The sequence below is a fragment of the Chaetomium strumarium genome (genome assembly GCF_033439665.1).
Source record: "Chaetomium strumarium strain CBS 333.67 chromosome Unknown B0T15scaffold_1, whole genome shotgun sequence".
In the NCBI taxonomy this organism is placed as follows: domain Eukaryota; kingdom Fungi; phylum Ascomycota; class Sordariomycetes; order Sordariales; family Chaetomiaceae; genus Chaetomium; species Chaetomium strumarium.
In genome coordinates this window covers 2,056,765-2,077,035 of record NW_026944429.1, presented here as the reverse complement: position 1 = coordinate 2,077,035, position 20,271 = coordinate 2,056,765, and the positions used below count along the sequence as shown (strand labels likewise).

The window sequence follows — 20,271 nt, the reverse complement described above, 5'->3', positions numbered from 1 at the left end:
CCATCTGATGTTCGACTTGAACTGCAGAACGCTTTCACCTAGAAACTTCTGATTTAACTCAGAACCCCACATTGAGCTGTCACTTGCGATTTGGAAGCATGTACATCGATATAGCCCATTTGCTGGTACGTTCATCACTGAACTTCATACACGACTCTTACCTGAGGTTTCGGCGTTGCTATCTTAGCCCGCAAGCCGGCCAGCTACTGCGTACTAAAATATCAAGTATATCTCTAATATCGTAGTCAATTCCAAACTAATCAGCGTAGGTGTCATGTTGATGTTTCTGGGCGTATATCCGTGCATGTAGGAGTAGCATATTGACGTCAACCGTTTGAGTTCTGAATTGACACCATAGGAGATGTTGGTACATTCAACTGCAATCACAAATGAGATAGACATCGATCTCCTCCATGACGTGAACTTGAAAATTCATACCAGCAATCTGTCAGATTCGGATTGCATAGGGTGTCCTTCCTCCCCGATTCTGTGCTAATTGAAGCTTTGACTTTCTGACCTTCTATTAGAAAACACTCAGACAAACCTCCACGCTAAGGAATATTGACAAGCTCGACTGATCCGTCGCATCCGCACTCCTCTATCAGGGTCTGACCGATCCATCCATTTGGCACCTTCTCCGGACGATCGGCGGAAGCGGAGGTGCTGAATAGCAGTTCATCATAAACAGACTCTCCGACCTTGTCAGCTGTCATCGAGAGCATGTGGCGGCATCCGGCGCTAGATGTCTCTAATATCCCCATTATGGTCCCCTTATTGAACACCACCTGCACAGTAGCTGGATCCTGCTCTATCCGTCCCCATGTCAGCCATCGCAACGTGTCGGGATGATCTTTATAGAAGTCGTGGAAGGCCTCAAACGGCGCTGTCAGAACGAAGATCAATCTGCTATCAAACCCATGCTCCGCGCCCAACACGTCTGTCGCATACTGTTGGTATATATCCCAGACACCATTCCTTTCATCGAAGGAATCCCTGTTTCTGTACATCATGACAGCTGTGTAAACGGGCAGGAAATCTCTGCGCTTCGTGTTGAGTCGTGGGAGAAAGAGGAGCTGTTCGTTTGCATCGAGCGCGGAGTCAAGCCAAGACTGAACGGATTCGATGACTTCGTCCACAGTCCAGTAGAGATCTCCAATCACTGCTCGTTTCAGAGGTGGATATGTCATATCCAGAGGATCCTCCCGCTCCTCACAGACATTATCCAAAAGGTTATCTCGCCAAGGTCTGTGCTCGGGCAACGGAATCGCGTCGATCTCCTCGGGACGGCGAATATGGATCCCATTGCCCGACATGCCCAAATGGTTCATATCAGAAGGCGGCGTAGGCGGCTTAGGCGGGTTTAGGAGTCGAAAAAATGCAACTTCGCAGGTGGCGACAACCCGGACGGCATCACCATATTTATAGCCTGCATCCTTTCTAAGAATGCAGAATCCAGGTGCTCGATCCTTTTCATTGAGAGCGAAGAGGTACAGTCGATCGTTTCCGGGCTCCACGACAGTATCGAGCCGATGCCTGGAGACAAGATAGACGTGGTGTTTCCCACACGGAAGCTCGAAAAGCATGAGAGAAGCATCCTTTAGTTGACTCACAAGTCTCGGAACATGGTCCAGGACCGCCAGGCGGACCATTGAAGCTCGAAGGGTACCTGTTGCGGAATCCACCCCGAACGGCGCCCCCCGGCGCGAGAGGTTTGCCCAGCGGTAGCGCACCGGAAGCCTGAGGAAGGTGATGGTGGCTGCTCCACGATCGATAGTCGGGTCATATTGCTGTATAGCCGAGGATGTCTTAAAGATGACATCCCGGTCGGAGGCACCCAGTTCCGGTGGGCGGTCAAAGACGGCTTGCCATCTCTCCCACGATGCCCATCCAGGAACCCACGAGGGCGTCGAGGCGGGACCCGAATCACCCGATACTCCGGGATGAAGCACGAGGAGGCGGCCCATACCTCTGGCGGCTATAAGGTGTGAATAAAGGTCGATAAACACATGCTGCACCGAAAGCGAGTAATCTGGCGCTAAGTGCGGAGAGTCTCCAGATATGATGCCCAAGACGCCGAAGACGCGGTCTCGCGGGTCTGCGCAGCCGGCCGAGAAGGTCAGGCGCATCACCTGGTGGAGGTCCAACTCCAGCGGAGCCGCTTTGAAGGTGTATTGGACCCAGTGAGCAGGGTCGCCCAGCTCTCCGCTCCAAAGCTTACCACTGGTCGCGCCGTCTGAGTGGAAGTCCACGTCCCCGGTGCGTATCACCACGCGAGGGGAGAGGATGAGCTCCTGGACCACCCAGAGCCGACTAAAGTATCGCCTCTGCAACAACTCCTTTACTCCTCCGGGAACTGGAACATCCGTCACGCCGCTCCACCTGCCTGCTCTCATCAGTCTCAGGTCTTGCAGCCTGGCGCGGCGGGGATATTGCCCTGTCGGCAGCAGCGGCGCGACCTCGGGACCGAGGTAGACGAGAACCTGCATGCAGATGGTGTAGATTCTTCCCATCTGAGCTACCTGTGCAGCTCTCTCCTCGTCACTGAGAGGCGAAGATCAGCATCGGCCAAATCTGTCTAGGGAGTAAGGGGACCAGATAAATACCTAGGAAAGAAGCAACAACAAACATCCCAACAACCGCTTTTTCCCTTTTCTGGGGGCACCACTATGTCCCATGTTCTCCTCTTCGAAAAATAAAAAAGAAATAATAAAAAAAGGTAACGGCACGATAGCAGATAATTACACAGAAAAAAAAGAACCTACCACCCCTGATTGATACAAACAGCATCGACCCAAACCAGCCGCAACCCTCTGGCCGGTCTCACAAACCGTAGCAGGTCCCAGCAATTCTGGGTATGTACCATTACATCCCAGTAGGGCCCGATATAGACGGGCCGGGTGCGGGCGTCATTGCCGTCCTCGCCGGCCCAGCAGTAGGAAACTGTCTCGTATGGCGGGCAGTTGGAGATCAAGTATGTCTCCAGCGTGAGGTGTACCGGCCTGCCAGGGGACGGCGGGTATCCTGTGGTGGTTTGGAAACATGCGAGGCGGATCTCGTCGGGGTTTAGCTGGGTCGGGTAGACAGGAGATGGCTCAAAGGGCCGGTTGGGAGCTGGACCTGTGACTGTGGACAACGAGAAGTCAGGTTGAGGGTCGGACTCGGAAGGCGTTTTGGTGTTGTTGTTGTTGAAGTACGGCACTGACCGCGGCCACCAGAGGTTCATCTGACCAAGAGGCTCATCGGGGGGCGGCGCGGGGACGGAGCTCTTGTATGATTATTGGCGGATAACCTCGTCAAGGTCCGGAGCACTGCCGCATGCTTTGCATGACGGAATCCCTGTGGCATCGTCCACTACGACGTCCGGTGTCGTGCAATCTAACTTGTGCCAACGAGCCATGCCGACCGAGAAAGCTAAAAAGGTTCAAGAAAATCCCTACAACGAGGAGGGGCGGGGTTAGTCTATTATTATTATTATTATTATAACAGCACACTGCAGCCGCGAATCTGCAGTCCAAGACGCCCGGCTGTTGATTGCGCCAATCGGGCTCTTCTCAAACCCGATTCTGCAAAGATCGCGCTAGAGGGGTATCAAATGGGACGCCTACGTCCCGTCTCTCAGTGCCGGTCTCGAGTACCCTGAAGTATGTCGGCGGAGGCATGCTGGCAACCCAGTTCATGGAGGCCCGGATGGATTTCTTTGGCGCCCATGCCTATGACAGACCACGTGTACGCGGCGAGGACCCAGGAAAGACGTGGAAAGGAGCTCACCACTACGAGTGGCGGCCGGTTTAGGTCCCCCTGATTTCAACGGGAGTATGTTTAATGATGTTTTGTACCAAGATGATAGCCCGAGGCAAATGGGGAAAGTGCTTCGGATACACCCATCTGACTCATAGCCCACTTGTTACCAATAGCAATCTCGCCGGGGCACATACATCCCTCTGCATACTAGGTAATCAGTGTACCTACACTCCGGAACGGTACAGAACCATTTCCTGGTCAACCAAACAAAACCCGCATTTTACTTCTCCCAACTTCCCTCCCCAAGCCCAGCAGCAGCAGCAGCAGCATTAGCCCTCCCTTTCTCCCCTTTCCCTCCACCCCCAACCATCATCAACAACGCCGGCATCAGCCCAAACCCAGCCAACGCTCCCAACAAACTCATCCACCCACCCATCATCATCATCCCCACCCCCTGCCTCCTCAGCACCTCACACCACACGAACCCGCCCACTCCCTCAGCCAGCAAGACCAGCACCACAGCCGCCCCGCCCACCGCAAGCCGGAACCCCGCGACGGGCGGCACCTCGCACCACTTGACCACCACCCGAGCCCAGAACGCCGAGCAGGCAAGCACCACCGTGACCGGGACCGGCAGCGGGAGAGGTGCAGGGAAGTGCAAGGGGAGGAGAAGAAGAAGGAGAATAGACGAGCCCGCGACGAGGGCGGCGTACAGCAGCGCGAGGCGGACGGCGAAGAAGGCGAGGGCCACGTCCCAGAGGAGTTCGATCACGTTGTCTGTGGTCGTGGGCGCGAACGAGAATGAGAATGAGAGTGCGGGCCACCACTTGTTGGGATTGGGACGGGACATGCTGCTGGTAAGGTGAGGAGGTTCTTCTCCTCCTTCTTTCACTTGTTGAGGAGGAGGAGGAAGAGGAGGAGGAGGCTGAGGCTGGATGTGACCGGGGCTTGAGTGGTTGTGTGTGGATGGTGGTGATGCCGTCGGTGGGTTGGATACCGCGGGTTTGGGAGATGAATCATTGTCGTTGTTCGACATGTTGGAGGTGGCCACGGTAGTGGTAGATGAATAGATAGATGGATAGATAGATGGACGGATTTGTTCGTTGAAGGCCTTGCGCGGTAATAAATCAGTAGATGAGTTTGCCGACCGGATTGGAATCCGTATTCCGTGTAGCTTGGCTAGTGTGCTCTGGCCTTCTTCAGTCAATGAAGCGGGCGGTAGGTGAAGCCGAGTGTTTCCGCAAAGACTAGAGGATGATGTCCACCTTAGGCACTTCGTTCTCTCTGCCTTGGGAAGGAAAGGGGTTATTATGTCTGGCTCCCGTCACTATGCGTGTAGAACGAGGTAAAACGATGGGAACATCGAATGGCGTGATGCAGGCGTTGCCGTTTTTAATGTGATATCCTATGATACGGTTGTTAGCGATAGGTCTGGGACTGGTGACGATTGGTGGGCTGATCCAGACTTGCAAGCAGAGCATTAGCAGTATTATCCATGCTAGATGGCTTCTAGATTTAACGTGGCTGTGGTTGTCCCGTCATGAGTCAAGGATTGCCCGAACCCCTCACAGCATGTGATGAACCCATCACACCACCAGGCCATTAACATTCACCGCATGTCCTCCGGACACGACTGGCATGTAGTGTAAGGTCTGAGGCTTTGAGTCGGAACTTTCAACCTACAGCCGTATCGCCAGTCGCCTGTTTGCGCTTCAGATCGCCAGAGCCTGCACAAGTCCACCAGTACCAAGACCGAACAGACAGTGACCCTGCGATGATGTTAAATGCTCATGTTCCATGCTGCCAAAGCTACACTATACCCATACCCAAACCTCCCACACGGTGACGTCTGCTCTATACCCAGGTAACCATCCCGCAAACTCCTATACCAGTGGTATTGGGTATCGTCTGTATCCCTCACAATGGAAACCCACTGCCATCTACCGAGAAGTCCCGAAGGTCAAATCCCCGTCTTTTCCAGTTTCGTTGTGAGCTCATCCACCTCCTTGTCCTTCACTTGCGCAACGGGCTGCTCTTGAGCCTGCTCGGCCTCCTTGACGAGCTTCTCGGCTCTTTCTTCTACCTCCTCGTCCTCCTCTCCCTCTTCTTCCTCCTCTTCACCCTCCGACTCCTCCTCCAAGTCACTCAAGCTGTCCAGACCCCAGTCGTCCTCGACAACGATGTCGCCAGCCAGCTTCTCCTTGCGCGCCTCAAAGAGGTCCTGCAGGGCAATGATGGAAACGTCGTCCTCGGTGAACTTGTTGCCGTTGAGCTCCAACCTCATCAGGGCCGGCAACGCGTCTTCAGCAGCTTCAGCCAGGGCCTTGATGCCCGGTGCAGTGATCTCGTTGTACTGCAGCCGTAGGATCTTGAGCTTCTTGTTCTTGCCCTTGCCAAGCGCCTTGGCCAGCAGCACGCCACCCTTTGCGCTGAGCAGCGAGTCGCCAACGCCCAGCTCCAGCAACTCAGCCCAGCCGGGGGTGACCTCGGCCAGCGCCTTGGCCCCTAGCAAGGTGAAGGTGTTGTCCTGTAGATCCAGTACCTCGAGCCGCGAAGCGTGACGCAGCCCCTCGCTCAGGAGATGCGAGATGCCCTCCTGGCGGATGCCGTTCTGTACCATCTTGACCTCCTTGACCCTGTTGTGAAGCTTGAAGGCCTTGGCCCAAGCCGTCATGCTGCCGTTCTCGAGCCGGTTGCGACCGCAGATGACGGTCTCGAGGTAAGGCACATCCTGCCCCTTCTTCCGTGCCTCCTCCTTCTTGGCATGCAAGTCGGAGAGCGCATCGGCAATCAAAATGCCTGCATGCGGGCCGAGACCGTTGTTGTTGAGGTAGAGATGCTGCAAGGGCACGTGCGCCGCGAGGAAGGCCACCAGTGGCGCCTGAGTGTTGAGGCCGAAGGCGTTGTCATTGAGGTTGATGGTGTTGAGGCTGGGAAGGTTGAGAATCGAGGTGAGCAAGGAGGAAAGGGCTTCCGGGATCTCGCTGAGGAGTCGACCGGTAAATATGTCAGCGAGGTTGGCCACCTAGTAGACCGATCAGTGAGTGAGACTCCAGGTAAATAGTCGGCGTTCTGGGCTTGACTCCACACCTACCCGCAATGTCTTCTTTGTCGCAAGAACCTCTCCGAGAAGCTTACATGCGCCGACTCCAAGAGTGTTCCCGAGCATGTGCACCTCCTCGACATCGTCCATGGCGCGAAGGGCGGCAATATGAGGCTCCAGGTCCTCGGCCGTGTCCAGCTTCAGACTCCTCCCCTCAAGGGAGAAGATCTTGGTAGAGGGAGCCATTCTTCAAATGATGACACAAATATGCCAGCGTACCAGCCGGTAATTTCTGGAGACGCACAATTTGCGTCTACTGCAAAACGTGCGAGGAAACAAATGGAAGTCGGGTGCTGCGGCGCAGGAGGAGCGAGTCTCGACCCAACTTCGTTTATTTGTTCTGGGCCATGGTGGGGGAGGGGCAAAATAACTACCACGTTTGAGCAGGCTGAAGTGTCCACTGCAGCTGGCCACAGCTGGCTGCCATTCGCTCCCCTTGCAATGGTTCAGTCATCTTGTGCAGGCCCACTACGGCACGCCGAGGTGTCGCTAATTGTCCGCGTCGCGGGTGTTGGCTGCCAGACTGCGCTATGCGCGATCTTACCCAAAGAGTACCTAGGTATTATTCTCGCCAGGCATCACCAGGCGACTCACTCAACTCTTTCCCATCCTGCATTCTCTGCCGAATCGTCCAACGCATTCCTACCGACGTCGGTCGATCCTTCGTATTTGCACCAAGCTTCGTGTCTGGTCCGCGCAGCGCATCAACGACTGGGACCGGAGTTCCCAATCAAGGTGCGCCGGCATTGAGTCGTCGCTTACGTTTAGATCTTGATCCCTTTGTTTGGCCATTCCTCCCGCCACGATGGCTAGGCCAGATTCCCCAATGGACGACTCCCCGCTCTCCTCAATGTCCTCCTCCGAAGACGAATTCCCCGACGAGGTAACCGAGGTCATGGACGAAGGGCCGCCGGCGAAGCGCATAAAGACGATTGCGCGATCCAACACTCCCTCGGCAGTGGTCCATGACACAGAAGCAGACGCTGACCCGCTTGAGGGCATGTCTGATGTTTCCTCCGATACCGACGGGGATGTCCCGAGCTCACCAACCAATGCGCGGCCGGATGAGGACGACCATCAGGAGCAGATCACCGTCTGCGCATGGGAAGGGTGCAGGGCTGGGGACATGGGAAACATGGACAGACTCGTCGAGCATATCCACAACGACCATATCGAGGGCCGGCAAAAGATATACACATGTGAATGGGTCGGCTGCTCGAGGAAGAGCCTTCCGCACGCTAGCGGCTACGCACTGAAGGCGCATATGAGGAGCCACACACGGGAGAAGCCTTTCTACTGCTACCTACCCGGTCGGTCCCCGGCGCTCTTTGCCTATTCTCGACACGATACTGACCTCTTGCTCTCAAGAATGTGACCGCGCGTTCACAAGATCTGACGCCCTCGCCAAGCACATGCGAACAGTGCACGAGACCGAAGCGCTGCGACCGTCCGACCCGGTCCCGAAGAGCATGCAAGGCGCCGGCGCTGGAGGAAAATCGAAAAATCTGAAGATCATCATCAAGACCCCACAGTCGCATGCCGCCGGCCACGACGATGCCACAGATGATGGCAGTGCCGGCGACGAGTCCTCTGGGGACATGTTCACGCCATTAACAGAAGACCAAGGGTTCACACCCAGGGAACTTTCAATGGCACTCGAACGGCTTATGAGGCTATGCCGATTGCAAGTGAAATGGGCCGAGCAGGAAGGAGAGAGGCTGCGGAACGAGTGCAAGCGGTGGGAAGAGCTGTACAGGCAGGAGTGGCTCGAGAAGGAAGTGCTGCTCGACCAGGTGGTGCAGAGCGAGCAGGCGTGGCTTCGACGGCGACAAGCGGTGCTTGCGGCAGAGGCCGACGCTGTCGTGGCTCCCGTGGAGTCGAAGGAAAGCTCGTAGTGTTGGAGGTTCGAGGTATTTACCCCTTGCTGATGCCAGGTATCTGCAGAGGTGGGATGGTCTGCTCCTGGGACCTGGGACGGGAACCGGGACAGGTGTCTGTTATGATTCCAACGAGGAGTTACGGGATGGCGCAGGCAGGGACACAGGGCAAACATGGTTACAGGCGTCGAATCTTCGCTACATCAACAAAGACGGTGCGCTCAGTCTGTGGATACCATAAATGGTTCTTGCATTCGCTAATCGGATGGAAGTTGGACCTCTTTATCTTCGAGTTGGAGTGCTGATACTCCTCTGAGTGGAGGACATCTTCATTGCCGTATCATCAGCTTTTCTCGCCAAATAGGTCGTGCGCGACTTCGAGTTTCTGACTATGCTCTTGGCTTGGCCATGGCATGGCTGTCTGGTTCCAATTATGTCTTCCGTATCAGTGTTAAACCCCAAGCTCGCGTTTTGCTCCCTCTGTATAAACCACCCCCGAGTGATCCCGTCATATTCGCCAAACAGCACACAAATCCGCGACAACCACAACGCCTATCCCAACAGTACACTCAACAATCCAACCGAATAGACGGAAGAGCGGGGAAGGAGAAAAGAGAGAGGAGTTGAGATCGGGACTGTCAGTCCACAATTCTTAAAATCTCTTCTTCTTCTTCTTTTCAGCTTCCACATTTTTGAACGGCCAGCCGCTCGTTTCCTTGTCCGCCCCCGTCCGTCGGCTCAACCGCCTGTTCCCGGCAAACATCAGCACCCACAATCCAAACGTCGCCAGCACGCTGGCGCACAAGCAGCCAAGGAGGTACGCCAGCTGGCCCGTGGCGTAGTAGCGCATATACGAGTAGGACGCCGCGGCGGCGTGGTAGAGCGCAGAGATCAGGACGGCGGCGTTGGCTATGGGTGTGGCGCCTGCTGCTACATCTTCAGGAGCTACACAATTGCAACACAGGGACGGTTAGTTCTGGATTGGATCTGTTGCTAAGGTCTGAGATATACGTACCTTCTACCGCCGAGTCAAGCGGGAGGACACCGGAGAGAACGAGGAGCAAGCTCCCTAGGGCGAGCTGAGAGAGCCCCAGGGAGCGGGCAAAGTATTGCTCGAGCGCGGCATTGGCGGGGCTGTATTGGATGCCTGGCTGCTGCGGGGAATCGGCGCGGAGGAGGGTGCTGACAAGGGAGGGCCAGATAATGAGTGGCACTGCTTGCGCGCTGAGCCAGGCCAGGCTGGCGAGGCTGTATTTCGACACGGCCTAGGGAGGTTAGCTTAACAAGCCCCATGGCGGCGGAGGGGCGTTAGAGGGGACCTACATCCATTGATAATTTGATTAGATGACGAGTGAGAAGGAAGCCCGGATTACACTCGATTCTTACCGTTTCAACCTCTTAGATGTTGCGATATTAGTGTTGAAGTTGAGTCCATGTTCATATCATAGAGTGAAGCTTAAAGACCCCTGTAAAGTACGGTAACTACGTCATCGGGGACGGCCCGTGGCATAGCCTGTAATACGGAGACGGTCATTGGTACATTTACAGCATAGTGTACAGTGTGAATAGCCACGGGCCAGACCCGTTCTCAGCGGGGCATCAAACCGCCACCATGGGAAGCCGATGTCGCACAGCAGGCGCATTTCAAAGCAATCACTGCATCTTTTTATGCATCTCCGATCAAATCAGAATTGCCCCCACGACGCCCTGTTATCTTTCGCCTCCCACTATTCAACTCTCCTTTCTGAAGATTGCCGAAGAGTCGCTCGTCTAGCAGTCGGGTTAGACTTTCATAATTCACATATCGCGGGGTCAGGGCAGCAACCGAGCCAGTACTGACGGCCGATTGCATATTTCGAAATTCGAAATCGTAGGCATTGGCGTAGCACGGGCGCGCCGCCTCGCTAGCCTCCCACAATGTCCGCCATCCTTTCCGCCGACGACCTCAACGACTTCATCAGCCCCGGCGTGGCCTGCATCAAGCCCGTCGAAACACTCCCCACCGCAGCGCCCTCCTCCGAACCCCAGTCCCTCGAACACGAAGTCATCCTAGACGGGCAGCAACAGCAGCAGCGACCCACTGGACCAGCTCAGATATCTCTCACCGACTGCCTCGCCTGCTCAGGCTGCGTCACCTCTGCCGAAGCTGTGCTCGTTAGCTTGCAAAGCCATAACGAAGTGCTCAGCGTGCTAGACTCGGCGCCCGCGCTACGGCTCACCCAAACCAGCGATGGGAAGCACGCAGTCTCAGGGCTGGAGGATCCGTCCGCCAAGCTATTCGTTGCCAGCGTCTCACCACAGACAAGAGCCAGTTTGGCGGCGGCGTGCGGAGGCGGTGTGACGGAGCAGCAAGCCGGGCTGATGATTGAGCAGTTGCTTGCAGGCGAGAGAGGGTTGGCTGCTGGTGGGAAGTACGGGAACAGATTTACTTGGGTCGTGGATACCAATGCCGCGAGGGAGGCGTGCCTCGTCCTTGGGTCGGATGAGGTTTTAAGACAGGGCGGGCTCCAACCGTCTGATCAGCCCAGGACACCAATCCTCACGTCGTCCTGCCCTGGCTGGGTATGCTATGCGGAAAAGACACATCCGTATGTGTTACCGCATCTGTCGCGCGTCAAATCACCGCAAGCATTGATGGGTACGCTCCTCAAGACAACGCTTAGTCGAGTATTGGGCGTTCCGCCAGATAGGATATGGCATCTTGCGGTCATGCCTTGTTTCGATAAGAAATTGGAGGCGAGTCGGGAGGAGTTAACAGATGCTGTCTGGGAAGGCGATGGAAAGCCTGGGAGAGGAGCGAGGGACGTGGATTGCGTCATCACGACCAAGGAAATTCTCACGCTCGCCGAGTCGAGAGCGGTAGATTTCTTCAGTCTGTCTAACTCGGCACTTGAGGAACAACCGGCGTTCCCTGACTCGACCATCCAACGCTTCCTCTTCCCAACCCATCGACGAAAGCAGCCGCGTGATGCGGGCACGTCCGGCGGGAATTTGCATTTCATTCTCCAGGACGTCCAGTCGAGACACCCCGGGTCGCGAATCCAGATGGCGCGGGGTAGGAACGCCGACGTTGTGGAATTCGCCGTCATCACGTCTTCCGGAGAGTCCGTTTTCAAAGCGGCACGCTACTACGGGTTCCGCAACATCCAGAATCTCGTCCGGAAGCTGAAACCGGCAAGACCCTCCCGTATGCCTGGCGGGAAGCCGATCGGCGGTGCAAGAAAGCCCGCTGGAAAGTCGGCCGGCGTGGGATATGCCTATGTTGAGGTCATGGCATGTCCCGGCGGTTGCACAAATGGGGGTGGCCAGATCAAGATCGATGATCAGGTCATTGCCAAACGAAAGGCTTTCATCGAGAAGCCTGGGCTCGACGAGCAGAAGGCGTGGGCTGCGGAAGTCGACGAGGCGTACTTCTCCGCTGATGAACCAGATTCCACGCCTGGTCCTGTCGCTGGGATAGACGACGGTCGTTCTCTAGAGCTTGTTGCTGGCATTTCTCCTTCGCACATTCGAGATACCCTGGCGCATTGGTCGGACATAACGGACATACAATTGGATAGGTTGGTGTACACGAGTTATCGCGAGGTGGTAAGCGATGTGGGCAAGCAGATCAGCGACACCGAGCGGGTGGTTCAGCTGGCGGGCAAGATAGGCGGCGGTTGGTAAGAAAACCTTACTGGCGCTGTAGAGTCGATAGATAATCAACCATGCTCGGCCCCTCGACAACGAGCGAAGCCAAAACCTCCTCTTCCGCTACCGTCAGGGCCTCGTGGCTCCCGTATGACCTGATCCTCTACGCGGGGCGTGTTCGACCGACTGCCAGACTGAACAGAAGCGTCGCCGCGCTTGTGGATATTGAACCCCGGCTTCGGCGAGTATCCGGGGTCGTACAGCTCCCTGGTGCTGCCAGACTGCCGGTCTGACGGCTGTGTTCGGTCATTTCGCCCGCTCTCTTGATCCCGTCCCCTACCGCCCCGCCCCCGACCTCGTCCCCTATTGTTCTGCCGGCCATCAATTCCCAGTGGGGGGGTTCCGGTGCGCGGAGAAGATTGCCCGGATGAGGGAGTCGACTCGCCAAAGATCTTTGCTCGCGCTTCTTCGTAGCGACGCTGCTTTTCCTCGAGCTCCCTCTGCTGCCGCTTACGGATCTCTTCGGGCGATTCTTGCTTCCTCTCTGCTTCTTCATCTTCATCATCCTGTAGCGTCAAATGGTCGAGTCCTGTCACTGGATCCCTCTTGGCTATAAGCTGTGGCGCAGGCTTGCGTGTCAGGACTTTCACTGCAGGCTTGAAAGGCGTAGTGAGGGGTATTTGGTTGGTTGTTGGAGGCAGGAAAGGTAGTCCGTCGGGCTTTTCTCTGCGCGCTAAGTTAGACACAGGGCGAGACGCGGAAGTGTGCAGCGTACGCTGATTCCCACAGCTTGCGCTGTTCCTCGGCGTGCTTTGCCAGCCGCTCGGCACGTGTCATGGGCACTTGAGGCTCTTCTTGCTTGGGTCGGTCTTGGTCCTGTTTCGCCGCGAGATCGGCTTGCACCTCCCAGTCGTCGTCATCCCACGCGTCTGGGACCTTGTGGTCTTTGCCCATTGCCGCTGTTTGAAACCCGTATGTGCACTCGCTGGACCAGGAGTAAGCGGTTACGAACCGGTAGTAATATGGTGATATTGGATGCTGGCATCTACCTATCAATGAATAACTTGAGAAACTGAACCCCACCTCAGCCCATGGAGATCGGAGATTGGAGACGCCTCGAGGACGCACAGGCCATAACTACCGACCCCTGCCAGCTGTGAGTGGGGCTGTACAGAACAACCCTTGAATGATTATTAGGGTGGAACTTGCCACAAGGGTTCTGCTCTCAACGCCGAAACAACACTCCTAAACTACGAAAGAAGCTGATTTAACGCAGAAAAAATAGAGAAACTTGCAATAATATCAAATGCTGAGTTTATCTTTACATCTTTTCTATAGAGATTGGAAGTTGACTGTTCTGATGTGAGATCGAGATTTTGGGGTAGACTCTGGGTCTTCAAGTCGGGCGCTAACGAACATTCATGGGCTGTGTATGCGCCCACTTCACGCAGGGGGGGTAATACGGTAATTATCAGCAAGCAGGAGCTCAGTGGTAGCGTCACACTCCAATTTGCGCCAGTGAACTCGCTCCCTGTGACAGGTACCAAATGAACGCTTTCCAAGATCGAGTTTGTGCCATATGGATCTGTCTGTCAACCTGTTTCTGCACCACTATTAAAGTTTCTCATCAATAACAACACTCTTTTCAGGCCCACTCCTGCTTTCACTCCGCAGCTCATACAAGATATTCCTCTGAAATCCAGCACAGCGAGAGAAAGACACCATGAACTCAGACGAAATCATGGCTGAGCCTGCCGGCGCGATGAACCCCTCTTCGGAATCACAACAACAGTCAAAGGGAGCGGCCTGGAACACGAACAAGTTTCGCGAGGAATACGAGACGTATAAGAACCGTCTTCTGGATCAGAAGTTCAGTGTTGGTGGGTTGTGCTCTGCCATAGGATTCATGGAAAACCATTGTACAATGGAAACATTGTGTACTAATAAATCGGGAGCAGCCGACTACCCAGACCCGCTTGCACCATGGCCACCCCATCCCAAGCAGTATCCCAAGGGGACGGACCCTGAATTGGAGAGAAACTTGCAGCAGTTGATTGCTCGGGTCAAGGCTGGTGGTGGCGCAGGGTCCGCAGCTTAAGACGACTCTACGTCGGTTGAATGATTGGACGGGACGACATGCAAAGCATCGCATCTTTGGGAAGTGTCGTTAAATACCGGCACTCGTAGCTCCGTGAAGGCATCGAGATACATGAACTTCGTATTAAAAGTGGGAGACGGAACCGGACTGAGACCGGCGCAGGGCACGAGGAGAGGCACCAACACTGGGGTGCTCCCTTACAACTGCTCCTTCTTGCAGGTCTTGCGTCTGACTTATGTCCTAAGCGCTGGCTCCCACACAATAAAAATCAGCGTGAACTTGTTCTTGCGTTGCAGGTAGAGAACGAATGGCTAATGTTACATCCAGCATGTAGTCCACCACTGTGTAACACCAGGGGATGTGTGTAGGCAGAGTGGTAGAGTGATATACAGTCCTATACGGCAAGGTAGCGTGTGGGATTTACCGTCACACAAGTGCGAGGTCCTTGCATTCATGCCCTCGGGAGGTGCCTCTCAGTCTGATGGCCGGGCATGGTGGGAAGCGACGCGCAGCATCGTATGCGTACCACTTAACTTCGCGAGCACTGCTTGCGCCGATCTTCTCGGGAAGGAGGAGATCCAATACGCCACTCCCGCCCGGACTGCCGAGTTCTGACTCCGCGGCACAGTGGGAAAGCTGAAGGGTAAACGCACAGTACTAATGTACCACCTTACTGTAAATCGGCAACCAAATAGTTGGTATGCAAGTATCACCTTGCAGTTCAAGTGTCACCCTTTGAGCTAGTAGTGTACAGCATTGTGCTGGAACGTGCGAGACCTGGCTTAGACAGAATCTGCGCAAATGAGACTGCAATGGTGACTTAGGTATTGCACATAAGATACCTACCCACTAGTACCTGGTAGGTACCTAACTGTGTTGTGTGCCCGCAACCAACACTGCCAAGGCGCCAGCCAATTCGGCAAGTTGATGTTGGCCCGCCGGTGTCGACCCGGCGTCGTGGATGACCGTCACAACCTGGAAAGATTAAAATATTAAGAACACAGGACATGTAAGACACAGGGCAAGGGGCTTCACTTTCCATACTAAGGCACCTTAAACAAATCCAACCCTCCAGCTTGTGTCTACGGAGTGTGTTCTGAGTACTAAGACCCTGGCATGGATCTGCTGCCAGTCGATGCAGATGGACTTCAAGTTTATATTTGACGTTGAACCTCCCGATTTGAGGCAAGTACTACCGTACTAATAAACCACGTTTTCTTTTGACAAGGGCGGCTCGGGAACACCGCCCGACCCTTGCCCGACCCTTGCTCCGACCCAACCCGATCTCATCTCAAATTCCCAATTTCTTGCTAGATAGGCGGGGTGACTGACCAACTCAGACAGCCCGGGCTCGCTGACCAACAACGACGTACTGACTATCACATGCGACTATTACACACCGGTGCACCTCCGTCCACTACGTATGCGATTCTGAGGAGGTCCCTCCATCCGTCATTCGTCGTCATATATTTGGCGCGATCTCGGCGAACAAGCTCTGACACTTCACCAAAGAGCGGCGAGCCCCACTGCATCGCCCTGTTCGATTTGGTGGTCGATGCGTCAAGAGCGCGGGGCAGGGCATTTTGAGTGAGGCCTTGGGCAGAACCTAAGCTAGAAGCCTCAAGCGCTTCCCAGTCAGCCCCTCTCGACTTTGAAGCATTGCTCTTAATAAACCCCCTTGCACCCTGTGCCCTTTTCCCCGAGCCGATGCAAATTCCAACATAACCGCGAAACCCCGTTATCAGACTTTTACACGACACAGAGAGTTATCCTCGAGTTCGCTCAACTCGACCTTTCTTGTCTTCACAATTTTGCCCACACCATACGACCCACTCGACGTCAGAGTCAGCCTCCTCTTCGCACAAACCGGTCCGAGGCGGTCGGACAGGGAATGCACACCGACTACCAGGTCCTCACCTGGAACACTTGCAAAGTTTGAGTAGCATTTGGGAAGCACGATGTCTGGCAACGGGAACTCGGTCGAAGGCGCTGGTGCGTCCTCGAACGGCGGTACTGGAGGGTTCGACCTTTTACGGAGGGCCACGCAGGCCATGATGTCAAGGTACGTTTGGTCATGATGACTGTTTTCTATTCTCCTCTCATCGGGATGTAACCTATTGGTTCCGACACCTTTTTTTATGTTCCCTTTATTATCACTTTATCCTGAGATTGCCAGGCGGTTGCTTCACCCTTCTTCGGGACTTCCAGAAGCTCGGCGTCGCCTTTAGCCAACCACTGTTTCCTACAAATCTCAACACTTCCTGACCCGGCTTCACTCACCTCCAACAAATTCGCGGGTAACCCACAATGTGGGCTCAACGTGGTGCCTGGCATCAGACACTCCTGGGCCAAAGCTGGTCCTTTGAGTGGACCTCAGACCGAGGAGCCTGTTTTCCCGAAACAGGGCGGAGGCATTGAATCTGGAAAGTTGCCCTCGATGCCCCTTGCTCAAGCAGGCCACTCCATATATATCCAATGCTTCACAGGAGCAACTGGCGGTGGCATGACGCTGAGCTAGGCCAGTGCCCGTCATCGTCACCGCAGTTTGCGAATAGGGTAGCTGGATCCGGCCGCCGGATCATGGAGATCCATGGGTGGCCCACATGCATGCAAGCACACCACGGGTACCGGTACATCGACATAAGAAAATATGCCGCACCCTGGGCACTTCTTTCATTTGCACATGAAAAACCCATTGTCACATCGCTTCTGTGACGGCACCTCGCAGAGACGTTCCGCTATGGGCACGGGCTTATCGACCAGTTCTACGGACATCCCTCAATTGCCACTTACATAGACGTGTACTCGCCCCTCATCCCAACTCAACCTGCTACCTTGCCCGATCCAAATCATCATGAGGTAGCGGCTCCTGCTCCAGGGCGTCTGCTCTCTCTTCTCTCATTTCTTTTCCTCTGATCACTCATCCCTGGCTCCGTTTCCCCGCGTTCCACCTACGTCCCTGCTTCTTCCGACTCCTCACGAAAATAGCTCAACGTTGATATGGACAGTGTTATTAACCAACGAAGCAGGTCTGCCACAGCAGAGGATGATGGTGCAGATCAGATTGGAATCGACTCACCACGGTCAGGCGTTGCGACCCCGCAGCCAGACCTCCACGATAGACGACTGCCCGGCATTATGAGTTACTTCAACCAGGTTCGTTCAAGCTCTATTCAGCGATTGTTGCCTGGTTCTTTCATTAGGAGGAACGGACGAACCGCAACCACCTCGACTCCCGCTACGCCCGATGTCGAGAAAGGGTTGCAAGCTGCAACACTGCCTGAGCTGCCCCCCACCCCCGGTGAGCCGGATTTGTCGCTCGGCTCGTCGGACGGAGGTCCTCGTCTCCTGGGCCATGAGACGATGGGACCTGCCACGGAGGCGTCGCTTCAGCAACATGACCGCTTGCACACGTATTTCACTCCTCCAGCTTCACAGCCCTCTTCACAGTCCTCTTCGCTACGTGATTTTCCCGACGATTCGTCCGGCCAGAAGTCAAGGAGTGGGACTCCCCCCACCTCTCGATCTGCCAGCCTCCGTCATCTGAGCGTCTCGGATATCGGGCGAGGCAAAGTTAAGGGATCATCTCTGCTCGCTCCTTTGACAACCACGGTCGATGAGTCGAGCGCCTCCGCCTGTCACCTCTCAAATCCTGCAGTACTTGCTTCAGTCACTAATTCTCCCACTTGTGCGGATGCTCGCGGCGATGGGAATCTTTCCTACGAGTCAACGTCCATGGTTCTTCTCAGGCAGAAGCTAACAGATGTGTCGGGTAAAAAGAGCGGTGCCTCGACGCCGACGCGTGCACTGTCGTCAGCACGACCATCGCAGGAGAACAAAAGACCTGAGAACGGGGAGAAAGTTGACCGGACGGCGACAAGCACGCCGACGCCCCCCGGAGCCCAGGCGCCTGCTGCAAAGGGCAAACTTACCATCAAGGTCTCGGAGGCCAGGGGCCTGAGGAAGTGCCAGGACCCTTATGTGGTGGTCGTTTTCCAGCGCAGCGAGCTGATCTCTTCCGGTCCCCGCCCTTCTGGCGACGATGACGACGCCGCTGTTAGCTCAGTCGCCATGGGCGGTGTTCCGATTCAGCGACAAGGAAGCGACTCTGGAAGGCCCATGGCCATTCCCATGAGAAGCAGGCAAAGCAGCAGCACCAGTCTGAGTGAGTTTAATACTTTCCGCAACCGGAATTCGCGACGGTCTTTCACCAACCCCAAATGGGACGCTGAAGCGATCTTGTAAGTGTCCCTTCAGGCCACGCTAGGGATCTCGCTGACGCATCGACAGCGATGTCGTTGATTCGGATAAACTTGTGGACATTTCGGTCTACGGCCGTGGTCAGTCGGGTGAGGAGTTCCTGGGCCATGTCGACTTCCAAGCGGTCATTTCCGAGAAGGAACCTCCCGTCCGAGGCTGGTTCTCGTTGAAAGGCCACGCCGACACCATGGCCGAGAACACGCCCACAGGCGAAATCTACGTCGAATCATCTTTCCAGCGGGCCGAGCAGAAGCATTTCGGACCGGAGGATTTCCAGATACTGCGACTCATTGGGAAAGGGACGTTTGGCCAAGTCTATCAAGTACGGAAAAAGGATACTGGGCGCATCTACGCCATGAAGGTTCTGTCCAAGAAGGTCATCGTGCAGAAGAAAGAGGTGGCGCACACGGTTGGCGAGCGCAATATCTTGGTGCGGACCGCCATGTCGGATTCACCGTTCATCGTTGGTCTCAAGTTCTCGTTCCAGACGCCTTCCGACCTCTACCTTGTGACAGATTACATGTCGGGCGGAGAGCTCTTTTGGCATCTGCAAAAAGACGGCAAGTTCGAGGAGAAACGCGCCAAGTTCTACATCGCCGAGCTGATTCTCGCGATCCAACATCTACACGAGAACGACATCGTGTATCGCGATCTGAAACCCGAGAACATCCTCCTCGACGCTAACGGTCACATTGCGCTATGTGACTTTGGCCTGTCTAAGGCAAATCTCACCAAAAACGATACCACCAACACCTTCTGTGGTACGACCGAATACCTGGCACCAGAGGTGCTCCTGGATGAAAGCGGTTACACCAAGATGGTGGATTTCTGGTCCTTGGGCGTTCTTGTGTTTGAGATGTGCTGCGGTTGGAGCCCCTTTTATGCAGAAGACACTCAGCAGATGTACAAAAACATCGCGTTCGGAAAGGTCAGGTTTCCTCGGGACACGCTATCCTTGGAAGGACGGAATTTCGTCAAGGGCCTGCTCAACAGGAATCCAAAGCATCGTCTTGGTGCCACGGACGATGCTGAGGAGCTCAAGCGGCACGCTTTCTTCGCCGATATTGACTGGGACGCGCTATCCAAGAAGCTGATCACTCCGCCGTTCAAGCCGCAGTTAAAGAGCGATACCGATGTCTCGTATTTCGATCCAGAGTTCACCAATGCACTGGACACCAACGGGTCTCTTAATGAGCGCGCAGCAGCCCTCGCCAGGGGCTATGCAACATCGACGCCGCTCTCACCCTCGGTACAGGCGAACTTCCAAGGCTTCACATTCGTTGACGAAAGCGCTCTGGAGGACCACATGAAGGATCGGCACGGAAAGTACGAAGATGAGGAGATGGATGACGCCGACCGCAAGAGGGATGACGACTGGGACGACAACGACGTCGATACCCGCAGCACCAACCGGATGAGCGGCATTGTGAGGGGCAACACCAATGACGAGCAAATGTTTGGCGCATCAAGTTTCGATATGTAATATCTCGCCTGTGTCTGCACCTTAGCTGCTGCCTGCGGTTACTGCTCGCTATGGCGCGCACTCCTCTTTGTCTTTCTTT

At 55.1% G+C, this 20,271-nt stretch overlaps 9 protein-coding genes across 9 annotated transcripts; 4 read left to right on the top strand and 5 right to left on the bottom strand.

Moving 5' to 3' along the window:
- Positions 1 to 462: 462 nt before the first annotated feature.
- On the bottom strand, positions 463 to 3,433 carry B0T15DRAFT_19756 (heterokaryon incompatibility protein-domain-containing protein). The gene is made up of 2 exons (XM_062862535.1): positions 2,763 to 3,433; positions 463 to 2,541 (listed from the first exon to the last, which is right to left on the bottom strand). The coding sequence occupies exons 1-2, from the start codon at positions 3,221 to 3,223 to the stop codon at positions 552 to 554; spliced, it is 2,451 nt and encodes an 816-aa protein (XP_062725748.1). The 5' UTR covers positions 3,224 to 3,433; the 3' UTR covers positions 463 to 551.
- Positions 3,434 to 4,021: 588 nt separating this feature from the next.
- B0T15DRAFT_488664 (uncharacterized protein) lies at positions 4,022 to 4,777 on the bottom strand (the record flags this gene model as incomplete). Its single annotated transcript, XM_062866531.1, has 1 exon — positions 4,022 to 4,777. One exon carries the CDS (start codon positions 4,775 to 4,777, stop codon positions 4,022 to 4,024), a length of 756 nt encoding a protein of 251 aa, XP_062725747.1.
- A 471-nt stretch (positions 4,778 to 5,248) lies between these two features.
- B0T15DRAFT_516986 (uncharacterized protein) lies at positions 5,249 to 7,348 on the bottom strand. The gene is made up of 2 exons (XM_062868295.1): positions 6,836 to 7,348; positions 5,249 to 6,766 (listed from the first exon to the last, which is right to left on the bottom strand). Exons 1-2 carry the CDS (start codon positions 7,028 to 7,030, stop codon positions 5,702 to 5,704), a joined length of 1,260 nt encoding a protein of 419 aa, XP_062725746.1. The 5' UTR covers positions 7,031 to 7,348; the 3' UTR covers positions 5,249 to 5,701.
- B0T15DRAFT_19787 (uncharacterized protein) lies at positions 7,300 to 8,897 on the top strand. The gene is made up of 2 exons (XM_062862541.1): positions 7,300 to 8,154; positions 8,213 to 8,897. The coding sequence occupies exons 1-2, from the start codon at positions 7,650 to 7,652 to the stop codon at positions 8,737 to 8,739; spliced, it is 1,032 nt and encodes a 343-aa protein (XP_062725745.1). The 5' UTR covers positions 7,300 to 7,649; the 3' UTR covers positions 8,740 to 8,897.
- A 463-nt stretch (positions 8,898 to 9,360) lies between these two features.
- Positions 9,361 to 10,157, bottom strand: B0T15DRAFT_19791 (uncharacterized protein). Its single transcript, XM_062862542.1, has 3 exons — positions 10,045 to 10,157; positions 9,737 to 9,986; positions 9,361 to 9,666 (listed from the first exon to the last, which is right to left on the bottom strand). The coding sequence occupies exons 1-3, from the start codon at positions 10,048 to 10,050 to the stop codon at positions 9,374 to 9,376; spliced, it is 549 nt and encodes a 182-aa protein (XP_062725744.1). The 5' UTR covers positions 10,051 to 10,157; the 3' UTR covers positions 9,361 to 9,373.
- Positions 10,158 to 10,198: 41 nt separating this feature from the next.
- On the top strand, positions 10,199 to 12,685 carry B0T15DRAFT_516982 (iron hydrogenase). Its single transcript, XM_062868294.1, has one exon. It carries the CDS (start codon positions 10,639 to 10,641, stop codon positions 12,385 to 12,387), a length of 1,749 nt encoding a protein of 582 aa, XP_062725743.1. The 5' UTR covers positions 10,199 to 10,638; the 3' UTR covers positions 12,388 to 12,685.
- B0T15DRAFT_488659 (uncharacterized protein) lies at positions 12,423 to 13,305 on the bottom strand (the record flags this gene model as incomplete). Its single annotated transcript, XM_062866530.1, has 2 exons — positions 12,423 to 13,077; positions 13,127 to 13,305. 2 exons carry the CDS (start codon positions 13,303 to 13,305, stop codon positions 12,423 to 12,425), a joined length of 834 nt encoding a protein of 277 aa, XP_062725742.1.
- Positions 13,306 to 13,856: 551 nt separating this feature from the next.
- B0T15DRAFT_19678 (uncharacterized protein) lies at positions 13,857 to 14,662 on the top strand. The gene is made up of 2 exons (XM_062862522.1): positions 13,857 to 14,231; positions 14,310 to 14,662. The coding sequence occupies exons 1-2, from the start codon at positions 14,075 to 14,077 to the stop codon at positions 14,447 to 14,449; spliced, it is 297 nt and encodes a 98-aa protein (XP_062725741.1). The 5' UTR covers positions 13,857 to 14,074; the 3' UTR covers positions 14,450 to 14,662.
- A 2,787-nt stretch (positions 14,663 to 17,449) lies between these two features.
- Positions 17,450 to 20,192, top strand: B0T15DRAFT_386532 (serine/threonine-protein kinase sck1; the record flags this gene model as incomplete). The annotated part of the gene is made up of 2 exons (XM_062864329.1): positions 17,450 to 18,690; positions 18,740 to 20,192. 2 exons carry the CDS (start codon positions 17,450 to 17,452, stop codon positions 20,190 to 20,192), a joined length of 2,694 nt encoding a protein of 897 aa, XP_062725740.1.
- Between the last annotated feature and the right edge of the window lie 79 nt (positions 20,193 to 20,271).